The sequence below is a fragment of the Petaurus breviceps genome, unplaced genomic scaffold (assembly GCF_028583685.1).
Source record: "Petaurus breviceps papuanus isolate PSGF00001 unplaced genomic scaffold, PetGlider_PUasm1.0 173, whole genome shotgun sequence".
Taxonomy (NCBI): domain Eukaryota; kingdom Metazoa; phylum Chordata; class Mammalia; order Diprotodontia; family Petauridae; genus Petaurus; species Petaurus breviceps.
The window spans coordinates 3231484-3252830 of NW_027185759.1; the positions used below are offsets into that span (position 1 = coordinate 3231484).

General features: G+C 47.0%; 1 protein-coding gene across 1 annotated transcript in view; it reads left to right on the top strand.

The window, feature by feature from the left end:
• Positions 1–21347, top strand: part of ATP13A5 (ATPase 13A5) — a 118978-nt gene that overhangs the window by 87386 nt on the left and 10245 nt on the right. The window contains exons 22-27 of the mRNA XM_069083295.1: positions 1793–1835; positions 6073–6182; positions 8496–8592; positions 10351–10423; positions 15033–15207; positions 19051–19256. Coding sequence (XP_068939396.1) covers positions 1793–1835; positions 6073–6182; positions 8496–8592; positions 10351–10423; positions 15033–15207; positions 19051–19256 — 704 coding nt within the window. The remainder of the gene's footprint in view (positions 1–1792; positions 1836–6072; positions 6183–8495; positions 8593–10350; positions 10424–15032; positions 15208–19050; positions 19257–21347) is intronic.

The window sequence follows — 21347 nt, forward strand, 5'->3', positions numbered from 1 at the left end:
AGAGACAGAGAGAGACAGAGAGAGAGAGAGAGAGAGAGAGAGGGAGAGAGGGCCAACAGTCTGCTTCGCTCTGCATCCAGACTCCTTGGTTCTTTCTCTAGTGTCAATAGCATTTTCCATCATGAGTCCTTTGGAATTGTCTTAGGTCCTTGCATTGCTAAGCAAAGCTAAGTCTCAAAGCTGGTTATCACACAATGTGTCTGTTACTGTGTTCTGTGTTCTCCTGGTTCTGCTCCCCTCACTCAACATCAGTCCATGTAAGTTAAAGTATGTTCTTTGGCACAAATGAAGTGTTTTTCTCTGGTCTCCCAAGATTGCTGGTAAAAGTCACATCCCAGCTTGAAGGGAGAGAGAAGAGGGAATGGGATGGTATGTGTGTCATTTAAATCAGGGCAATAAGGGCTTGGGATGAGCCCCAAACCCTGAGGATACAAAGGAAAGCACAAGCTAGTCCCTGCCCTTGAGGTGCTCCCGGTCTGATGGGGAGACAACCTGCAGGGAGCTGTACAGACAAGATGTAGGCGGATGAATCAGAGATGAGCCACAGAGGGCAGGAATGGAGGGGATCAGGCAAGTGCCCCTGGGGGAGCAGGGAGTTAGTGAGGGCTTGGAAGAAGTCAGGGTAGCTGAGAGGTGGAAATGAGGAGAGAGAAGCTTCCAGCAGGGATCATAGCCCAGAGCCTGGAGATAGTTTTGTGTGAGGTCCATCAAGAAGGCATGTGGGGTGAGGGGGAAGGTGTAAAGGTCAAGCAGAAGAATTTATACCTGGTATCTTCCCTCTCCTCCTCCTCCTTCTCCTTCTTTTCCTCCTCCTCTTCCCACTCCCTCCTCTTGCCTTCCTCCCACCTCTTCCTCCTCTTCCTCTTCTTCCTCCTCTTCCTCCTCCTCCTCGTTCTCCTACTTCCTCCTCTTCTTCCCACTCCCTCCTCTTCCTCCTCCTTCTTCCTCCTCTTTTTCCTCTTCTTTCTTCATCATCAATGCCATCATCACCACTGTCTTTAACAAACACACAAGTGTCTATTGTGTGCCAAACGCGGCATTCAGCACTGAACTAGGGTTACAAAGAAAGCAAAGCCATGGTGTCTGTCTATCTTATTGGTGAAATTAACAACCAGATCCTAGGGGGACACTGCAGCATTTCTGCATTCTGGTTTCTCCTGTAATGGCGGATCCCTGGCAGGGGTGATGCCATTCATTGCTTGTCTCTCCCAGTGTCTGTGAGTTCCCTGCAGCCTTGGTGCTCCCGGAGCGGCTCTATGAAGGACTCCAATGGTGGTTCATTAGATGCCTCATAGAGGTGTTCACGCATGTGTGTGCGTGTGTATGTGTGTTTGTGTGTGTGTGTGTATGTGTGTGGAGGGTGTTCTATTTGCTTACTTATTTCTACAATTTTCGTCACCGAAGTGTCACATGAAAATCACAGTGTCAGCAAACAAACAAACCCTCTGACTGCACTTGCTTCATGAGGCTGAGCTGGAGAAACTCTGGTTGTCAGATTCTCCCAAGTGTTTGTCCCAGCAGCGTCAAAGGTCACTCAATGGGCCTCTCTTGAATATTCTTCTGCTGTACAATGAGGGGCTTGAGCTAGACGACCTCAGAGACCTCCAAGGTCTAGAGCCCTGTGGAAGTCTCTGGAGGTGTCCCTGGGGCCAGAGTAAGATAACCCAGGTCCTCTGATCTCTTGTGTCCCATAGCCCTTTTTTCCCCTGGACATGCCAGGGACATGTGTGCCAAGGGTGATGGAGATGACTCAAGGAAAGCGATGAATGTTTTCATGTCCTTTTTCCTCCAGTTACTATGTCGGCATGTGTGGTGATGGAGCAAACGACTGTGGGGTGAGTAAAATTCCTCTTCTGTTGTCCAGTGTCCAAAGCTCTGCTGGGAAGGTCTGGTGGCCGGGCTCTGACCCCTCCTTTGCGCTCAGCCAGCCGTGGATCTCTCTGCTGCTCTGACATTAAATGTGAGTTTGGGCAAGAGACAGAGCAGAGTTTGGGCAAGCAGACCTGCTGCCCCCTTCCCCCACCTGCTGCCGTGACAAACTTACTGAAAGAGCTGTCAAGGCTGCCTCATCCAACCCCTCCTTCCACAGAGAGACCGAGAGAGGAGGGGGATGTTCCAGGGCATCTGGCTGGCGAGTGGCAGAGCTGTAGTCCAAAGCCCTGCCCTGACTTGGAGCCTAGATGTCTTCCCTCAAAAATGCCTAAGAGCAGCAGTTCTCACCTTGCATCCCCCAGAGCCCTGGTCAGGAGGGGCTGTGGTGTCCTTGCCAGGGGTCCGTGAATTAATTTCTTTTTTTTTTTGAGAGGCAATTGGGGTTAAGTGACTTGCCCAAGGTCACACAGCTAGTTTTTGTGTTAAGTGTCTGAAGCCAGATTTGAACCCAGGTCCTTCTGACTCCAAGGCCAGTGCTCTATTCACCGTGCCACCTAGCCACCCCTTGTGCATTCATTTCTGTAGCACTTGTTGCTGTTTGTAAACTTCAGTTAGCTCCACCAAAACTTGCAGCATGACTGGGTAACAAGTTGGTAAAGAGACCTCCCATCAGCTAAATGAATGGCACAGATATCCGATACCATTCCTCCCCAGACCTAGAAGTGATTCTGAGCTGGAGACAATGCACGATGACAGAGTGACCTTGGATTCAGTGTCTCTAGATAATTTAGCACTGGGTGTAGTGGGGAAGAGCATCTCCTGTGGAGGAGGGAGCCGTCATTACAAGTCCTATCTCTGAGGCTCAGTGCGTGAGAAGGCCTGGGGACTTCACTTATCCCCCTCCTCCTCTGCTTGGTCAGGGGCTCGGACTAGATACCCACTGACGTCCCTTAAAGCCCTGGATGTGAGATCCTCTCTTGGCATTCAGAGGATAACCTACCACGTGTCAGTCCAACATGTTTAGTGTTAAACAGGGGAGCTTCTTCCCAGAAATCTTGGGGGTCACTATCTTAGAGACCAAATACTCCAGTCGGCCAGTTTCACAGAGGCCTCGTGCAGCCCCTGCCCAAGGGCCCAACAGCTAGAAGACTCAGTGTGAAGAAGGGTGAATGCAGGGGAAAGGATTGGGAGTACGGGCCGATTTTAACTGTCCCTTCAAAGCTTCTGCTTGAGTTACATACACACCAGCTATTGTTCTCACCATCATCATCATCACCACCATCATCACCACCATCATCATCACCATCATTATTATTCCTTCAAAATCCACTTGGCCATTCTCCTCCGACAATTCGCTTCAGGATATCCTTCCTTCACAGTTTTCAGTATCGTTCACCTGGTGTTGAAATCAAAAGTCAAAGGATATTGTCTGTGCACAAATGACTTAAACTGGTCAGAAGCTTCTCACACATGAGAATAAGAATCAACATTGATATAATGTTGTAAGGATTGCAAAGCATTTTGCATACACTGTCACTCAACCCTTCCAACAAACCTGTGAAGTAACAGCTACAGGTGTGGTTATCCCAGTTTTACAGGTGAGGGAATAGGATCAGAGCCCTGGAGTGGCTTCTTCTGGCTGTGTCACAGAGCCAGTAAATGTCGGAAGTGGGATTTGCACCCAGGATTTCTTGGCCTCGAGTCTAGCACCCTACTTATCAATTACACATTCTACCTTGTCTTTAAAATTATCTCTTTTACACTTTGTCCATTGCTTTTATGGCAATGATGCCTTCTGAGGTCCCTTCCAGCTCCCTCTGCAGGAGCCTGTTGTCCAATGATCACCCTAGTCTTTCTCCCATGAAACAGCCTTCCAGATCCTTGAAGACAGCAATCATGGCCTTCCTGAGTCTTCTCTGGACTGAACTGACCCATTTTCTTCACCCAGTCCTCACATCAGCATGATGTTCAGCACTCTGGCATCCGAGGCACCCTCCTCTGGACTCCGTAGCTGAACAATGACATTTCTAAACTGTGATGGTGGAGCTGAGGCTAAGCCCAGGATGTAGTGTGGCCAGAGCGACATCCATTCCCCACCCCTCCCTCCACCTGCTGGTTCTTCCCTTTACCTACCTCAGTCTAAGCCAGCATCAGTTCATCATGGCGGCCGAATCACTCCATGACTCAGTCCAGCTGGCAATCCGATGACTCCCAGGCCTTTTTACGTGACTCTGGCTCTGCCTCCTCCGCTCAAGCTGACTTTTTGCGGCCAAGTGCAAAGTTTTCCTCTTGTCCCTATTATGCTTCATTTCACCTGATTCAGCCCTTGTTCTATGCCATCATAATCTTGTTGGGACTCAAGTCTTCTTCCACTGCCTCAGCCGTCCCTTTCTGGCAGATGAGGTGTACGTGACTTATCCACCTTGGCCCTGGACCACAGACCAAAGGACATAGGGTGGGGGTTGCCAAAAGCAGATTTCATCTGGTTTTAATGAAGACAGCTTCCTAATAACTGAGCCAGGGGGGCAGAATGGGCTGCCTCAGGGTTGGCGGGACCTCCTGTAATGTGATGCCAAAAGAAGGCAACTTCCCAGGTTCAAAATACCAGCATAGGTGCTCTCTATTTTATTCAGTGACAAACCAAGAACAGAGAAGATCAAAACATGACATCATTCCAAATACAGCATTTACTAAGTGTGATTAAATAATCTCCAAGGACTACCCCACCCCAGGATCTTCCAATCATTCAATCAATTACAAAGTCTCTGTTCTAAATACTTCTCCACCCCTAGGCTATACCTTAATTAAGTCCACCACAAAGCCCCTCTTCTCAAATGGAGATTAGTTTCCAAACATAAGGTCAAAAGTTCCCCACCCCTGGATCACAATTGAATCTACCCCAGAGTTACATCAAGTTTAAACACAGCACTTAATACCCAAATGGAGGTCTTTTCTTCATCTTGACACAAGGCAAGTTCTCAGCAATCTTAGTTCCTGGGGAGACAAGGCTTAGCAAAGCCACAAGATACATTGCCAGTCCCTTCATGAATTTATCCTCTGTCTGTAGAAGAGTCCTAGAACCCCTGAACACATTAGCAAAGCCCTCTCCCAGGATTTCTGTAAACATACAACAAGAAAATCCTTCTTCAGGGCTTCTGAACCAACAGAAAGGCTCCCAGACCCCTGCAACAACAGCACTGTCCCTCACCAGTGGACAGTATTCACTCTGTCTGCAGGACAGTCTCCAGACCCCTGCAACAACAGTACTGTCCCTCACCAGTGGACAGTATTCACTCTCTGTCTGCAGGACAGTCGCAGGCCTTCTTAGCGAACAGCCAGGTTCCAGGACTTCTTCAACAAAAGGACAGTCTTTCACCAGTGGACAAATCTGGCAAAATAACATCAAAACAGACAGACAAAGTACCAGCAAAACAGCCATGTCTCCTCAGTCCTTGGCAGCTCAGGGGGCAGGTCTCAAAAGTCCAGGGCAATTCAAAGCGGCCACCAGCAATTCTCTTAGTCTCTCTCTCTCCACGAGGTGCTGCTTCCAAAAAGATCTTCTGCCTCTCTCCAAATCTCAAATTCTGTCTCTCCAAATCTACCTCACCAGCTCCTCCCAGTTCAGGACTTTCTTTTCACATCAACAAGCCCATCCCACAGGTGGGATTAACAAACTCTGGGTTTTAACACAATCAATTTGAAAACCAAGCCAATACAGGGGAATCTTTAATTGCCATTACTATCACACCTCCCTTATTGTGTCCTTCAGTATAGAGGGTGAAGGATCCATTGGAGGACATCGTAGAACAGACATGGGTCCTGACACAGCCAGACAAGGTAGCCTCGAAGGCCCAGTCCATGTTGGTATTTGGTGATTGTCCTCAAAGGGCCCTGGAGTGTTAACATGGATTATGAACCAAGGGTCCTGTAGTCGCTGGCCAGGGAAGAGTCAGTAATTAGTCTGGACCTTGCTTCTAGTTGGGAATACTCTAAGGCCTTTCAGCACTTTCAGCTTGAGAATCAATTACCTGGATAGAGCTTCTAGCCCATGCTCTGTGACCACAATTCCCAGATGGGCTTCGTGCAATATGGCCAGGATAAGTTAGCGGCCACTTTGGGGAATAGCGCCATGATTTCCTCATAACCAGCAATGTGTCTGTGTGCTAGATTTGCTTGTGTAACGTATAGCTTTCATTTCAGGCTTTGAAAATGGCCCATGCTGGCATCTCCTTGTCTGAGCAGGAGGCTTCTGTGGCCTCCCCCTTCACCTCAAAAACAGCCAACATAGAGTGTGTGCCACACCTGATCAGGTCAGTCACCTAATTTGAGGGTGTGCCAGCTGGCCACCTGGCACAGGGTCCTTCACTTTAGAAAGATTTGAGGTATAGTGAAAACGGAAGATAAATAACTTTATGCAGCACTCATAGAGGAAAATGAACCTTGTAATCTTAGGAGCAGTTTGCAGTTACAGTATGTCTACCCTGGGCATTTAGGACAGGTGATCAGACCCTGGGAATAAGTGTAGGTAAATGTGCATCCATCCATCATCCATCCATCCATCTATCCATCCATCCATCCATCATCCATCCATCCATCATCCATCCATTCATCCATCCATCCATCCATCCATCCATCCATCCATCCATCCATCCATCCGTTCATTCCTCTAACTTGTACTTATATTGATTTTTTTCAAATCCAAGAGTAGAACTACATTCATCCCAATTAAATTTTCTTCTTGCTTGGTTCAGATCAATGTTTTGACTTGAATTGTCCTCTCTTCCCTTACCCTAGACACTATTTATAAACTGGGCAAATTCAACCATCTTTTATAAAATATTTGGGAGGGTGTAAAGTACACTCAGGATCAGGCCACTGACCATCAGCGTGGTGGATTATTCCATTTACATTTCAGAGATTCATTTAAAAAAAAAAGGCAAACTGTGTTCCCAGTCTGCTTGGCCCCTTCTGCCTTTACCTCCAGTGCTTAAAACTCTGTGCCTGCCAGAGTCAGTGCTCAAGACACACTTCTTGCTGTGGCTTCATTCTCCTCCCTCTGAGGTGTGCTTGTTCCCAGTGCATATGCTCCAGGGGACTGAGGAGGTGACATTTAAGATCTGGGGGTCTGCAGGGTCCTTTGTTAGATGGTTCAGTTGTTGCAGTTCATTTGTAGAAGGACCACAGTTGTACAGAAGTCCTCTGTGTTCCTCCCTCCCCTCCGCTGGCCATGACCAAACAGGATTCTTTAACCCCTTAGCAGATACTCAATAAACATTTGGTGAGTGAATGACTCAATCTGCCAAAAGGGGACTCTCTATTCACAAGGAAAGCTGGAGTGCAGACAGTCTGTAAACAGAAATGATCCAAAAGCCATTTAGAATTAATTTGGGTAGCAACGGTGCCTCAGAATGAGAGAACCTGAGTTAAATCCTGCTTCTGGCCCTGTGACCTTGGGCAAGCCTCAGTTTCCTCATGTGTAAAAGGAAGGGACTAGAATCCGTAATCCTTAAGCTTTTGATTCACGATCTGTTAAGCGGATGACTGAGGGAGGCGATTTCCTATCTCCATCTGAAAATGTAAGGCAGTATGTATGCTCTTTGAGGACAAAGACTTGCCTCCTTTTTGTCCTCATACACCCAGCACTGGGCACAAAACCTGCCATGGGTCAGGGAGTCTGTAAGTGCTTGTTGAATTCCATTGTGTAACCTCACACGGCCAAGGAAATGATGAAACTTGTTGCTTATTTGTCCAACAAACGATTCCTTGACATCTGTTGTGTAAAAAGCCCAGAGCTCGGAGTTATGGAGGGTGAGGACAGAGCTTGTGCTCTTGATCCTTACAGGGAGCTTGCAGGCTAGGTCAGAAAGGATGCCCTCCACCCCAAACATTTATCAAGTCACTGATGTGCTAGGCAGTGGGGAGATGAGAAAAAATGACATGGTTATGGGATCATAGAGGAGGGACTTTGGAGGCCACTGAAACCAATCCCCCATTTTACAGATGAGGAAAATGAGGCTCACAGAGACCAAGTGACTTGTCCAAGGTCACCCAGCAACTGAATATCTGAGCCATGATTTGAACTCAGATTTGCCTGTCTCCAGCTCTAGCTGCCCTCAAGAAGCTTACATTGAATTCAGGGTCTTGACAGGTACAAAGTACAATTGAGGGTAAAGCATGAGGAGCCAAAGGGAAGGGTCTACAAATGTAGACAAAATAGGAGGAAAGAGATCTCACTTTCATATCTTAACTCATGGGTATCACACACAAAGGTGTAATTGTAAGGTAATTTGGGAGAGAGGGCACCAGCCCTGAGGGGGGATTAGGAAGGCTTCATGTGGACGCTGGCAGCAGAGCAGAAGAGAATGACTCTGCAAAGTGGATGTAACAAGGGAGTGTACACTAGGCATCAGGGACAACCAGTGCAAAGATCTGTAGATGGGAGATGGAAAACAGCAAAATTCTGTTAAAAAGGTAATGTTTGGTTGGACATGGACATTGAGACATTTCAGTATCAGACCACCAAGTTACTAAAAGTTTTATCCTGATTCTATAAAAATTAAAAATGACCCTGGGAGAAGACATTAACTATATGTAATTATTTTTTTCTTTTTCTTCATGAATAGGGAAGGAAGAGCGGCTTTGGTTTCTTCCTTTGGAGTGTTTAAATACCTAACCATGTATGGAATAATTCAGTTCATCGGTACATCTCTGCTTTACTGGGTATGAGTCAAAAACCATTTCTTCTAAACACTTCTTACATCATGTGCATTGCCTTAAAAATGCACACTGTCTACCAATCCAGAGCAGAACCTTTTCTGAATTATATTCTTTCCATCCTATATTCTTAGACACTGAGAAAGCCCTCAGCTTTCCCAGGATCCCACAACTAGAATGTTTCAGAGGTAGAGCTAGAAGCTAGGACCCCCTCACTCCAAGGCTGGTCCTTTATCCACTCGCTCACATTAGATCACACTAGATCACATTCAGGAGTTTCCTATATTAACACAATCTCATGTCTGGTCCAAACACGTGTGTGTGTGTGTGTGTGTGTGTATCCACTGACACAGATACACCTTTGCTGACATTTCATATGAACAGGGGGGCTATAGGTAGTGTCAGCCAAATGTTTCTGGGTGAAGCTGATACAATCTCTCCTGGAGACCCCAAAACAGAGAAGTAAATTCAGCTCTTCGGGGGATGCTGGAACCTTGGACAAACAGCTGGAGGCCAGGGCCTCTCTGAGTCACTTTGTCCTCATGTACAATGTGAAGGCTGACCCAGAGCACTCTGGTCCCTACAGCTGCTACTGGTCCTTCTTCCCACAGTGGTTCTGTGCTCACTCATTTATCACCAAAATAACACGAAGATGTAGCGTCTGTTTCCATAGCCCTTTCTTGTTTGACATGGGCTCTGTACCTGTGGTCTGACTCATGACAAGTCTGTGCAGGAGGGGCTATCATTAGCCTCACTTACAAACAAGGAATCTGAGCATCTGGAGGGGAGGGATTTGCCCAAGGCCACGGCTGCTGAGGGTCTGAGGCAGGATGGGAACTCAGGCTTTCCTGGCTCCAGGTCCAGGTCAGGGTCCGCTCCGTTTTGGTCTCTGTATTTCAAGCTTCTAGAACCGTCCCTGACATAGAGTAGGTGCTTCATAAATGCTTGCCAGATTGGGCCAGGTTTGGTGAAATGCAGCCTTGGAGGCAGAGGTCAGTATCACCTGGGACATTATGAAGGAAGAGGAGGAGATGACAGAGAGAAGAAAGCAGCCTTGGGGTCTGCCCTTGGAAGTCTGTGGGATTACAGAGCAGCTTTCCCAAGCCTCAGCTCTCTGTTGGAGCCTAAACTTGCTCTTATGGCCTCCCTGAGATCAGAATTGTCTTGGAGTAGGCTCACCCTGAGGAAAATCACTCAGACAAAATGCGCGCCGCAATGACCCCCATCATCCTCAGCCTGAGAGAGTGGCGCCATGGCAGGAATTTTTCTGTCTCTGGTCAGATGATGAATAATCTTGTTGGGTGACCAGAAGAGTGATGGGGGGAGGAGCAGAGGTTTGGGGACCCAGCCTCTGCTGGGCTTTGATCACCAAGGCAGGTACATGCAGGGGAAGGGTTAGGGAGAACTTTGTACCCAGGGCTTCTCAAGAGAGAGAAGAAAGGAAAGAAGGTGGTTTATATTTCTTGGGAGCCTGCTCACTTCTCCAGCCATACACACACACACACACACACAGAAATATTGAAGGTCATTAATTATGCCACCCCCCCAGCCCCAAGTGGACAAGCATTTCCCCACACCCAGGCACAGGCCAGCTGACCTGTGAGGTCTCTGGTGACATTTTGGGCATCTTTTTCCCACCTCACCAATCCCAGCCCATCTTGCGTGGATCTTGTCCAAGGTCCACGCCCCATCAGGCTGCCACTAGCACTCCGCCTCCCTCAGCCCCACCATGCATAACTGTATATTTTCCTTTTTCTCTTTTAGCAGTTGCAACTTTTTGGGAACTACCAGTACCTCATGCAGGATGTGGCCATCACCCTGATGGTTTGTCTAACCAGTAAGTCCCTTAATGAAGCTGAGGTGGGGCAGGGGGTGGGGAAGGAGGGAGGTGGGAAGTCTCCTGCCCATTGGCCTTTCAGCCTTCTCTGTAAGTGGGAGGAGGGATCAAATCCAGATTAGAAAACTGTGCAAATGAGGACTCTGAGAGAACCCTTCATCATAGAAAACCTGTTCTATCAATTTTGGATGGAAAAAAAAAAGATAGAACTGCCATGTACCAACATGTCTGGTACCAGCTTTTTCGGCCTTCAATGACTCTCAGGCAGACTCAGGTGGGATCCTTTGTATACGTCCTTCTGACTGGCTACTGATTTAGAAAGACAACAAAAGGGTCTGTTCAACCTAGGAACACACCTAAGTTGTCAGGTGTTGACCCATTTGGACATCACACCAGAATCTCATGAGGCCCAGAAATGAGGGGGTGGGGCTCATGGGATCTAACCCATGCTTTGGGGGACGTTGGGCAACAGGGACATGGCCTATGGTATACAGGATCATTGGCTCTCTTGCAGTTTTTCTAATGCCATTTTTTTCCTGGGTTTTGATATCGTTTTTTAGTAAGGAAGAGAAGTGATTGTCCCAACAAAGAACAGAGAACAGGTTTTCTCTTTGGGCCAGGCTTTCTTTGCCCATTAATGTAAAGACAAGTAAGAAATCCATCACTGGACAACACAAGGCCCGAGTGCCCTGGAGGCTTTCACACAGCATCTTACAGCACAAGAGGCTGACATCAGCCTTTATTTTAAGAACTCAAAGTTGAACTGTCCTGCTATCCCAGAGGGACTGGGTACTGTCCATCTGGGTTTACGAGATGGAAGTCTCTGCTCATAATCCAGGAAAGTTTCTTTCCAATACACAGCACTATTATTACCAGGACTCCAGATGTCACGGTGGGTGCTGGCTATCCAAAGGGGGTCTGCACGATGTTTCTCTGACCAGAGGCGGTAAAATGAAAAAGCCAAAATAACACCAATGTAGAAAGCAGAGAAAGCCTTCTCCACCTGCCGCCATCCTTTCCTGTTCTCCGCTCTTTTACCTCATTCTGCAGACCACCTATAGGAGCCCAGTGGTCAGACCAGGCAGGAGCCAGAGGGGGAGGAAGGTGACTGGAAGGAGATTGGGGAGGCCTGAGTCCTAGTTCCACTCTGATAGCTACTAGCAATGGGATCTGGCACACAGCCTTTCCCTGTCTGGGGTCAGACTGTATGAGGAGTCAGACAACATGGCAGAGTGGACTTGGGTTTGGATGCGACTCTGCTGCTTAGAAACTGTGTTACCCTGGTAAGCTCCGCTTATCTCTCTGGGTTTCAGGGTTTTGGTTTTGGTTTTCACTTGTAAAATGAAAGGTTGATGACATAACCTTGAAGGTCTCCTGCAGCTCTAAGCCTATGACCTGATACCTCTGGTCCCTTCCAGCTCTTTGGGCCTATGATTCTGTTAAAGCTGAGCTCCTTAGAGAGGCAGCACATTTTGGTGGGCAGAATCCTGGACCTGGAGTCTAGGAGAGCTGAGGTCCAGCCCTGCAGCTGACCCTTACTAGCTAAAGGGCCCTGGGCAGATCGGTTTTTCCTCATGTGTCAATAGAAGGGTGGGATTTAGTGACCTAGAAAATTAGTTCTATTTTTTAAAGTCTTCTAAATGTCTCTTTATTTTTTAAAGTTTAATTAATTAATTTATTTACTTTTAGTTTACAACATTCAGTTGCACAGTCCCTTGAGTTCCAAATTTTCTCTCCCTCCCCTCCATGGTGGTATGCAATCCGATATAGGTTCTACAAATACCTTCACATTAAACATTAGTCATGCTGCAAAGAAGGATTATAACCAATGGAGTGAACGATGAGAAAGAAGGAACAAAAAATAAAACAGAAGACAGAGAGCAAATGGCTTGCTTCAGTCTGCATCCAGATTCTGCAGTTCTCTCTCTGGATGTGGACAGCCCTCTCCATCATGAGTCCTTTGGAGCTGTCTTACAGCCTTGCGTTGCTGAGAGGAGCCCAGTCTATCCAAGTCAATCATCACAGATACGATGTGTCTGTAATTGTGTACAAAGCACTACAAAGCTCTCCTCACTCGGCATCAGGTTATTTAAATCCCTCCAGGTCATTATGAAGTCCGTCTGCTCTTCATTTCTTATGGCACAAGGGTATTCCATTACATTCATATACCACAACTAGTTCAGCCATTCCTCAATTGATGGGCATCCCCTTGATTTCCAATTCTTTGCCACCACAAAAAGAGCTGCTATTAATATTTTTGTACATTTGGGTCCCCCTCCCACTTGTATGATCTCTTTAGGATAAAGAGCACTTCTGGCTTTAGCTCTGTGATCCTGGGGTCCTGGATTGATGTCCACATGTGGACCATCTGATCCTCTTGACCCTATCACCACTAGCCTGGCCTGTCCTTGGCTAGACATCACTTCAAGGTCCAGTCTCAATGGAGGCTGGGTGGGAGGAGGAGGCCCAGAGGGGGTCATTTCTATCATTTCCTCATTTCCTACATAAAGGGCAGCCCAATGTTTACTGTCTGTGCTAAAGGAAAACACCAGAGACTTCCCACTCCTGAGAGAGTATGATTAAAAGAAAAATGGCTATCACCAGTGTTTCCAGCCTGCAAATTTCTATGTCTTTTAATGCCCAATAAGGAAATGGTCCTCCCATCTTGGCTCCAGAGCTAGAAGGAATCTCACAGGCCATATGCTTCAATGGCTTCATTTTAAAGAGGAGGGAATTGAGACCAAGGGGGTTTGATGTTCCCAGAGTCATTCAGCTAATAAGTGGGAAGACAGTGATATAGGTTATTGGGGAGCCACGGGAAGGGACTAGTGAAATACTGGCTTCCAGGGATTCCTCTAAGGACAGTCACTGTGTTAGGAAAACCTCAATCATTCAAAGACATGCCCTGAGTGTGGGCAAGTAACTGCTCTCCAAAATGTGCTGGCCTCTGCACTTCTAGCATTTGAAAAGTCATGCCTGGTTCCTGGCCATTAGGATAAGTTCGGAACACTGAGAAGGAAGCAATACAAACATCTTCCACTGTCAAAGAGGAGGATTTAGATCTCAGCTAAGACTCCTTCCAGCTCCCAATTTAGGAGCAGCTTTGAAGGCTCAATGTCAACTATATACAATGCAAGTGAATTCAAATAAATGCTTATTAAGCACCAACTACAGAGAACACTGTTGTGGTTATGGACCAGAGGAGACTTTGGGAATGTTGTTGGGGAAAAGAAGAAGAAAACTTTGATCAATGAGCTCCACCATCCAGCAGACTGGATCCTCTGCCGCTGCGCTGGGCATCTCAGACACATTGTCAGAGTCGAGGCTTTTCAAACTTCCTTCCGGATCTATCCCCCAATGACCCAAACTCCACATTCTGAGTTCATTCTGGAGCTGCCAGATTTCATGGAGAGTGAGCTGGTCTGGAAGCTTGAAGATCTGGGTTGGAATCCTGGCTCTGATACTTACTGCTGAAAGCAATGTATTTCACATGTCTGAACCTCAATTTACCCCTTTGTCAAATGAGAGAGCTCTAAGGTCCTTTCTTGATCTCAGCACCTTGGCCCTCTAATGCCTTTGGCATTTGTGCTCCCATCAGAGATGTAGATACCAGCCTCCTTGGACTTGTGTTGACAGTTTTTGTAACGTAATGACCCCATAAAAATGATCCTTCTCCACTGGCCAAGCTTATGATGAGGAGCATTGCTGGCTGAACGTAGGTTGATGCTGAAACCATTGCCACAGGATCCACATCTGAGCCTGCAAATTCAAACAGGATCTTTCTAGCTTCATGGAGAATTGACCCAAGTTTGGGCCCTATTTATGACACCCTCAAGACCCCAGGCTTCCATTCTTGACATAATGGAAAATATTGGTCTGTTTATTTCAGTTTTGGCTAATTTCAGCAGTGTAGAAAAATCTGGGTGAAAAAACTCCAGCTACCAACACAGATGAGCAATTTATTTCCATTTGAAGTCTTAGTTACTTAGGGATACTTAGGGATTACTTGGGGTAAGCGATTTGCCCAAATTGACCCAGACAATTTTCCTTAACAGTTGAATTTGAACCCAGATCGTCTTGACTCTAAGGCTGATTCTTTATTCTCTCTGCCACACGGTTTCACAGGATGATGACTGATTGTTTAAAACGTACTTAGCAATGATGTGTTTCCATATACGATATCCTAGATGCATTTACACAGACACATGTACACATATACTCTAAGGGCATCCAAGATGCACGTAGGTCCAGAAGACAGTCAAGGGGGACCCCATGTAAGTTAGACTTCGCTCAGAATGAAGCTTTCCCTCAGTTATCTCTTCTAAGATGTTGTCCCCAGGCAGTGGTACAGAAAATGCTGCTGTTCCAAGTGTCCGCCTCACTGGGACATCTCCAAGGTGCACTTCATACTTTTGCCTGGGGCCATACAGCTTCCTATTTAATCCTGGTGCAATTTTTAAGCCTTTCTTCCTTATTTCTACATCAGGCCTGAGACCCCAGAGGATAGCTCTGGGTTTAGATGCTTATAGAGATGAAAACAAACTCTCTCTGGGTGGAGACCTCACAGTGTGAACATGTAAACCAGGAATAACTCTGCCTTTTTTTTCAGTGAGCTCCACTCACGCATACCCAAAGCTGGCTCCATACCGCCCTGCCGGACAGCTCATCTCGCCCCCTCTGTTGCTCTCTGTCTTTCTGAACACCTGTTTTTCGGGCATCACGCAGATCTGGGCTTTCCTCTTTGTGAAGCAGCAGCCTTGGTACTGTGAGGTACAACGGTACAGGTAAGGTGGGGGCATCAATCTAAGGGAAGCTGGCAGGCAAAGGACATGCACAAAAATGTAAGATTCCATCAAGAATCTGGACTCTCATGTCATGTAGATGTAGCCCTCAATTATATTAGAAAGATGAGACTCTGCCTCATTATCAAAGACCTCACAGAAAAAACTTCTACAGCATTTTCAGCGATTTTTGGTAGTGTCTGACTCTTCATGACCCCTTTGGTGTTTTCTTGGTAAAGATAGGAGTTTGCCATGTCCTTATTCAGCTATTTTACAGACGAGGAAACTGAGGCAAACAGAGTGAAGTGACTTGCCCAGGGTCACACGGCTATTAAGAGTCTGAGATCAGATTTAAACTCAGGAAGATTAGTCTCCCTGACTTCAGGCTTGGCACTGCCTAGCTGCCCCCTTCTGCAGTATCCCTTCCCCCAATTATCAACCCTCCAGACTCCTGTTTCTGTATTTAACAACCTTCCCTATCAAGAAAAGCTACTCTACATATGACTTAAGCTTATTTACATCTTAAAATAATACATATTATATAAAATAGTATAATACTGTGCTATGCTGTACTGTATATAGTGTGCTACAATACTGTAAAACATGGTAATATAATAATGTGCTGTGATATATAATACTAGAATAATGCCCGACCATCCTGTATACTCCATTGCATGATGCTGTAGTCCGCACACCGTACTATGCTCTCCGACCCAGCATAATACTACATGACATTCTACTTTGTCCCACTTCTGCCCTGTACCATGTATATGGTGCTATCCCCCTCCATCCCATCCCATCCCACCCCATCCCATCCCATCCCATCCCATCCCATCCCATGTGTATTAGTGGCTCTCAAACTTTTAGATCTCAGAACCCTCTTTAAACTTAGGATGGATACCTCTGTAGCAGCAACCACAGTGGCATCCCCAGAATAGCTGCTAGCACATGTTCTCAGATCTGCTTTACTAGGTAAGATTGCTATTTAAAGGGTCAACATTCTTTTTTAATTACATTCATTAGTTCAGAGGAAAAATCAGCATCCTGAACTTCAGAGAAAATGCAAGCAGAAAAATAAAGACCAACAGAAAGGGCTTCTAACCGTCTGAGAAATTAGCACAGATCAACAGACAGATCTGTCTGACCAAGGTAACACAGACATAGTTACCAGAGAAAGAAGCACCGTCATCTGGGTTTTTTCAAAGCCGGGTGACTCCTTAACGGCGGCCCAGAGTCTCATCTGGTCAAATCACAGGAACACTTTTCCAATGAGTGAGCCCCAAAGCAGAATGCTAACCTCAGAATATATATACACGTTTTTAGGGTGAGGGCATCACAACTCTCGGTGACTCATTGCCTAATTACCAAGTAATGAAAGGTGTGAAAACCTTCCTGAAAAACAAGCCTCCCCTAAGCAAGCGGAAGGGAACTTAATGGGTGGAAGAACTTATATCCCATTAACATTACAACCTCTACCACCACCAAAGTGCTTTTGATAATATGGGTTATAGCTATTTTATTGTATTAGAATTTAAAGCATACTATTATAATTATTATTAAAATAGTTTTGACCCCCAGAGACCCTGAAAGGTTCCCCAAGTGCCCATGAACCACATTTTGCTGGATAGCCTACTGAGGCAGCAAGGGCTAGCTTTGGACTTGGAGGCAGGAAGCCCTGAGTTTGAATCTTGTGTCAGAGACTAGCTGGGCAAGTCTTTTAACCTCTATCTCCCTCAGTGTCCTCATCTGTGACATGGGGACAATACTAGCACCCGCCTTGGCCAGATGAGATGTTATTTGTCAGGCCTTTTCCAAACCTTGCAGCCGCTCCAGAAATGTGGACTGTATGTTATTCCCATGATCTCGTGTGTCACACCTCACTGAGCTGTCCTAACGTGGCGCTGTACACGCGCCAGGCGGTGGCATGGCCAGGGCCCAGCACAGTGTCCATCACCTCCTGGGCTTCTCTCTGGCCCGATGCTACATTATACTGCAGCAGAGTAGAGATCCCCCACAAGAGTCAGCACAGTGAGGAGCAGCGCGCTCTAGAGGACAGAGAATCCGCCTGTGAGCCGTGAAGCCGGGCTCACTGCGACCCTCCCTTCCGACACCTGCTGCTTGTCTGACCCAGCTAAGTGGTTCTGGCCACTGACCTGCATTAGAGGGACGGGCCACTAGGGGCGCCCTACACACGCGAAAACACAAGTCCAGCCAATTACAATCCAGCTTTTGTGACCCAGGGGGACCATTTTCCTTTTCTTACAAGGTCCATTATTTCTCATTGAATTCTCGTTCTTTTTGTTTCTCCTCAGTCTTTAAGTTGCCATGGTAACCAAGTTCCTTTGCGATTTTCCGAGCTGCTGGTCATTCTTGCACGCTGCCAAACTTTCCTTGCCCTCCTCCCTTCCTTGCGGGAGGATCAGGCCAGGGCTCATCCGTGCCGCTGGGCTAGGGCTGCTCCCAAGTTCTGTGGGATGGTCTTCAGGCCAATCGGGCCCCATCAGCCTGCATTTGGGAAGGTGGTGTCAGGTTCGAGCACTAGTCACGCTTGATGCTTCTGCCTTTGATGGAGCTCTGTGATACTCTGGAAAGCGCAAAGAAGTGGAGGGGAGGCTTCTCTTCCTGCTCATAGAGTGAGAAGGCCCTCTCCGAGCAAGGAAGCTTTGTGGAATAAGGACAAAAGCCGGCCCCGCTTCATTAGGTGTTCGGAGGAGAGCCAAAGCTTCCTCCCTTAGCGCCTTGTCTGAAATCCGCCAGCGCCCTCCCCGCTCTCCTTCCTTACATTTCGGACAAAGCCCCTTCCAAGTCTTGTCTCCGCAGGATTGCTGGGGAAGACAAGCAGCTCCATGATGGGAGAATGTCCCTTGGAGCAGACAGTTACTGTCTTTTATCAGCAGCCGTGCAAACGCGGCGCCTCTCACCACACAGTGATGAACAGCAGACAACAAAGGCTGCCGTCTGCAGTGCCTTGATTTACATGGAGGGAGGGGCAGGTAAACAGGTGTATGATCCCGCCTTGTCTGTAGCCTAGGAGTAAACCCGGCAGAAATCTGCTGCTCTGCCCCCGGCCCTCCGCCCCCCACACTCTGCGGGTAACACACATTTTGCTCTCGTTGCTTGGCCCCATTGCTAGGGCATCCTCATGTGTTTCCATTAGCCCTTGGACAAAGCACAAGGACAAAGACGGGATCTCTCCCTGCCTTCAAGGCGCTTCCATTCTAACGCGGAAGGGAAGGACCGTACACATTTATACCACACCAAGATCAATCCAATTCTGGTGTTATTTTACGTGCATTTCTACTTACTAATTTGGCACATACACATGTGTGTCCATGTTGTCTCTCCCAATAACATAGACGCTCCTTGAGGACAGGGGTTGCTTTCTCTCCCGTGCCTAGGACTGTCCCTGGCACCAGGTAAGCGGTTAATAAATGCTTGTTGATTGTTGATTGAAGATGCGGGCTGATGATCAGTCAGGCACGGCACCAAGGACGTCCCTGCACGGTTAGCAGGTGCTGGACAAAGATCCCGAACTACTAGGCTTTGTCGGAATTTTGCGCTGAGACCCGGATTCCCGGGGAGCTGTATTTTGGTGAAGCGTCAGCGATCGCGCAGTCGGAGCTGTCCTGCCCTCCTCACCAGCTGTGGGAGGATGGGTCCGGTACCGAGCCTTTCTGAGCCTCTTAGCACCGGGTCTCCACTGCTTAGCACCATGCAGGGGCATTTACTGACTTTGTGACTGACTCAGCCTCAGCACCCAAGAAGGTTCCTCGTGTTCTTACTCCCACCCCCCAGTCAGGTAAGAGGAGAAAGAAAACCCCCTAAATGCTAGTGCTTCTTTTTCAGTCGGTGCTTCCTGGCCAACCGAAGTGATTCCTTCTCCAACGCCAGTATAGACAGCAACTTGACGATGGGGAATGGGACTTTGACTCCGAATTCCATCCTGAGTTTTGAGAGTACCACCCTGTGGCCCATTACCACCTTCAACTGCATCATTGTGGCCTTCATTTTCTCAAAGGGGAAGCCATTCCGGAAACCTGTCTATACCAACTGTGAGTATCTGCACTCAAATGAGCTTCTTTTAGAGTTCAGGGCCCTCTCCTCACCTGGGTTTCAGCAGACTGAAAGGTAAGTCCTGTGAGCCCCTACAGCTTCCCTGAAACACACGCACAGCACACACACACACACATACACACACGCATGCACACACACACCTTTTACTATGCCTTGACTTTATCATAGGAACTTTCTATGAGAATTGCTGAATTCTAGTGATCATCATGGTCCACTTGGGAAATAGGTCAGGCATGCAAAAGCTTACCCATATGTGAATGGTCAGGCGGACCTGACCTCTTTTGGGAAAACCATGGGACTTCAGAGCTGAGAAGACAGTAGATATGAGCTAGTCAGAACATCTAATGTTTACAGTAAGTGAATTATTGGTGTGCAAAGAGGATAGGTCCCAAAGGCAGGACTTAAGCCCCTAAGCACCAACCTCTCTATGGCCACATTCATAACTGATTGACTATAGCAAACCTTTAGTGATAAAAAAACAAACAAACCACGATACTGCTGTAAAGCACATAGAATGATGAATCCATTAGGTCAAGAGCTCTTAACCTGTAGTCTGTGATCTTGCTTTAAATATATATGTATGTATGTTTCTGTGCCTGTGTCTACAAATATTTATGTAACTATTTCGGTAGAATTGGCTTCTGCTGAAATTCTATGACTTTCATGCATTTATAAACATTATTCTGAGAAGGCTTTCCCACACTGGCTGGTGACAGGCTCTAGGACACAAAACAAGGGCAAAGAAACTGTATTAGAAGGTGCGCAGAATGCAGCTACATTTGAAAACTCTGCTCTAATGATTTCACAAAAAAACCCTGACATAGTTCTTGCTTGGGCAAAAAATGTGTTTATTTTGTTTAATTCTTGCAAGAGCTAAATTAAAGTCCATGAACACTTACTGGGCACCTACTGTGTGTAAGCAGCAGGCATGAACATCTTAATGGATTCAAATGTCTGGCAGTCTTCCCATTCAGGTAAGACCTGGTGGCAGCCATGAAGTCCTGGACCAGAGCCCAGAACCCAGAAGCATTCATGTGCACAGACAGACAGACAGACTTTTTTTTTTTAAAAGCAATCGGGGTTAAGTAACTTGCTCAAGGTGACACGGCCAGGTGTTTCTGGGTGGGTGCTGAGTGTCTGAGCCCGGATTCAATCCCCAGGTCATCCCGACGCTGGAGCCGGTGCTCTTACTCGCTGAGCCACCTGGCTGCCCCTATAGACAGACTTTCTAAAATAAAACACAGAGGAGCACTCATTGTTGAGTTTGTGGGCTTGAGCCAGTGATTTGGTGTGGCAATCCTCTCATCCCACAATTCAATTTAATTTTGGAAACATCCATCAAAATACCTACTTTATCAAAGGTTCTCTTTCAGTTGCTGGGTATACAAAGATAAAAACAGAAATCATTCTTGCCTTCTAGGAGCTTACAATCTAATACGGGCATGAGACATACAAAAATTACTTTACTACAATTAAGAAGTAATTAAAAGGGGCGGCCAGGTAGCACAGCGAGTAAGAGCACTGGCTCCAGTGTCAGAACGACTTGGAGATCGAATCCCGGGCTCAGACACTTAGCACCCACGCAGAAACACCTGGCCGTGTAACCTTGAGCAAATTACTTAACCCCAATTGCTTAGGGGCGGCCAGGTGGCTCAGCGAGTAGGAGCACTGGCTCCAGTGTTGGGACGACCTGGAGATCGAGTCCTGGGCTCAAACACTCAGCACAAAACCCAGAAAAAACTGGCCGTGAAACCTTGAGAAAGTTAATTAACCCTGATTGTTTAAAAAAAAAAAAAAAAAAAGAAAAAAAAAGAAGTAATTAAAAATGGTCAGAGTGACCTGAAAGACTGGAGCAGGGAAGGATCATGAGGGCAAAGTTCTCATAGAGCAATGTCAGCTAACCTGGGCCTTGAAGGAGCGAGTGTCAACAAACCAAGGGTCCCTCCAACTGTGAGGGACATATTGTACGAAGCCATCTGAATATGGACACACAATTAAGACAATTCTTGCTCCAGGGGAGAAGCAACACCCAAAAGCAGTAGTCAGCTGGAGGTATCTGGGTTTGGAAA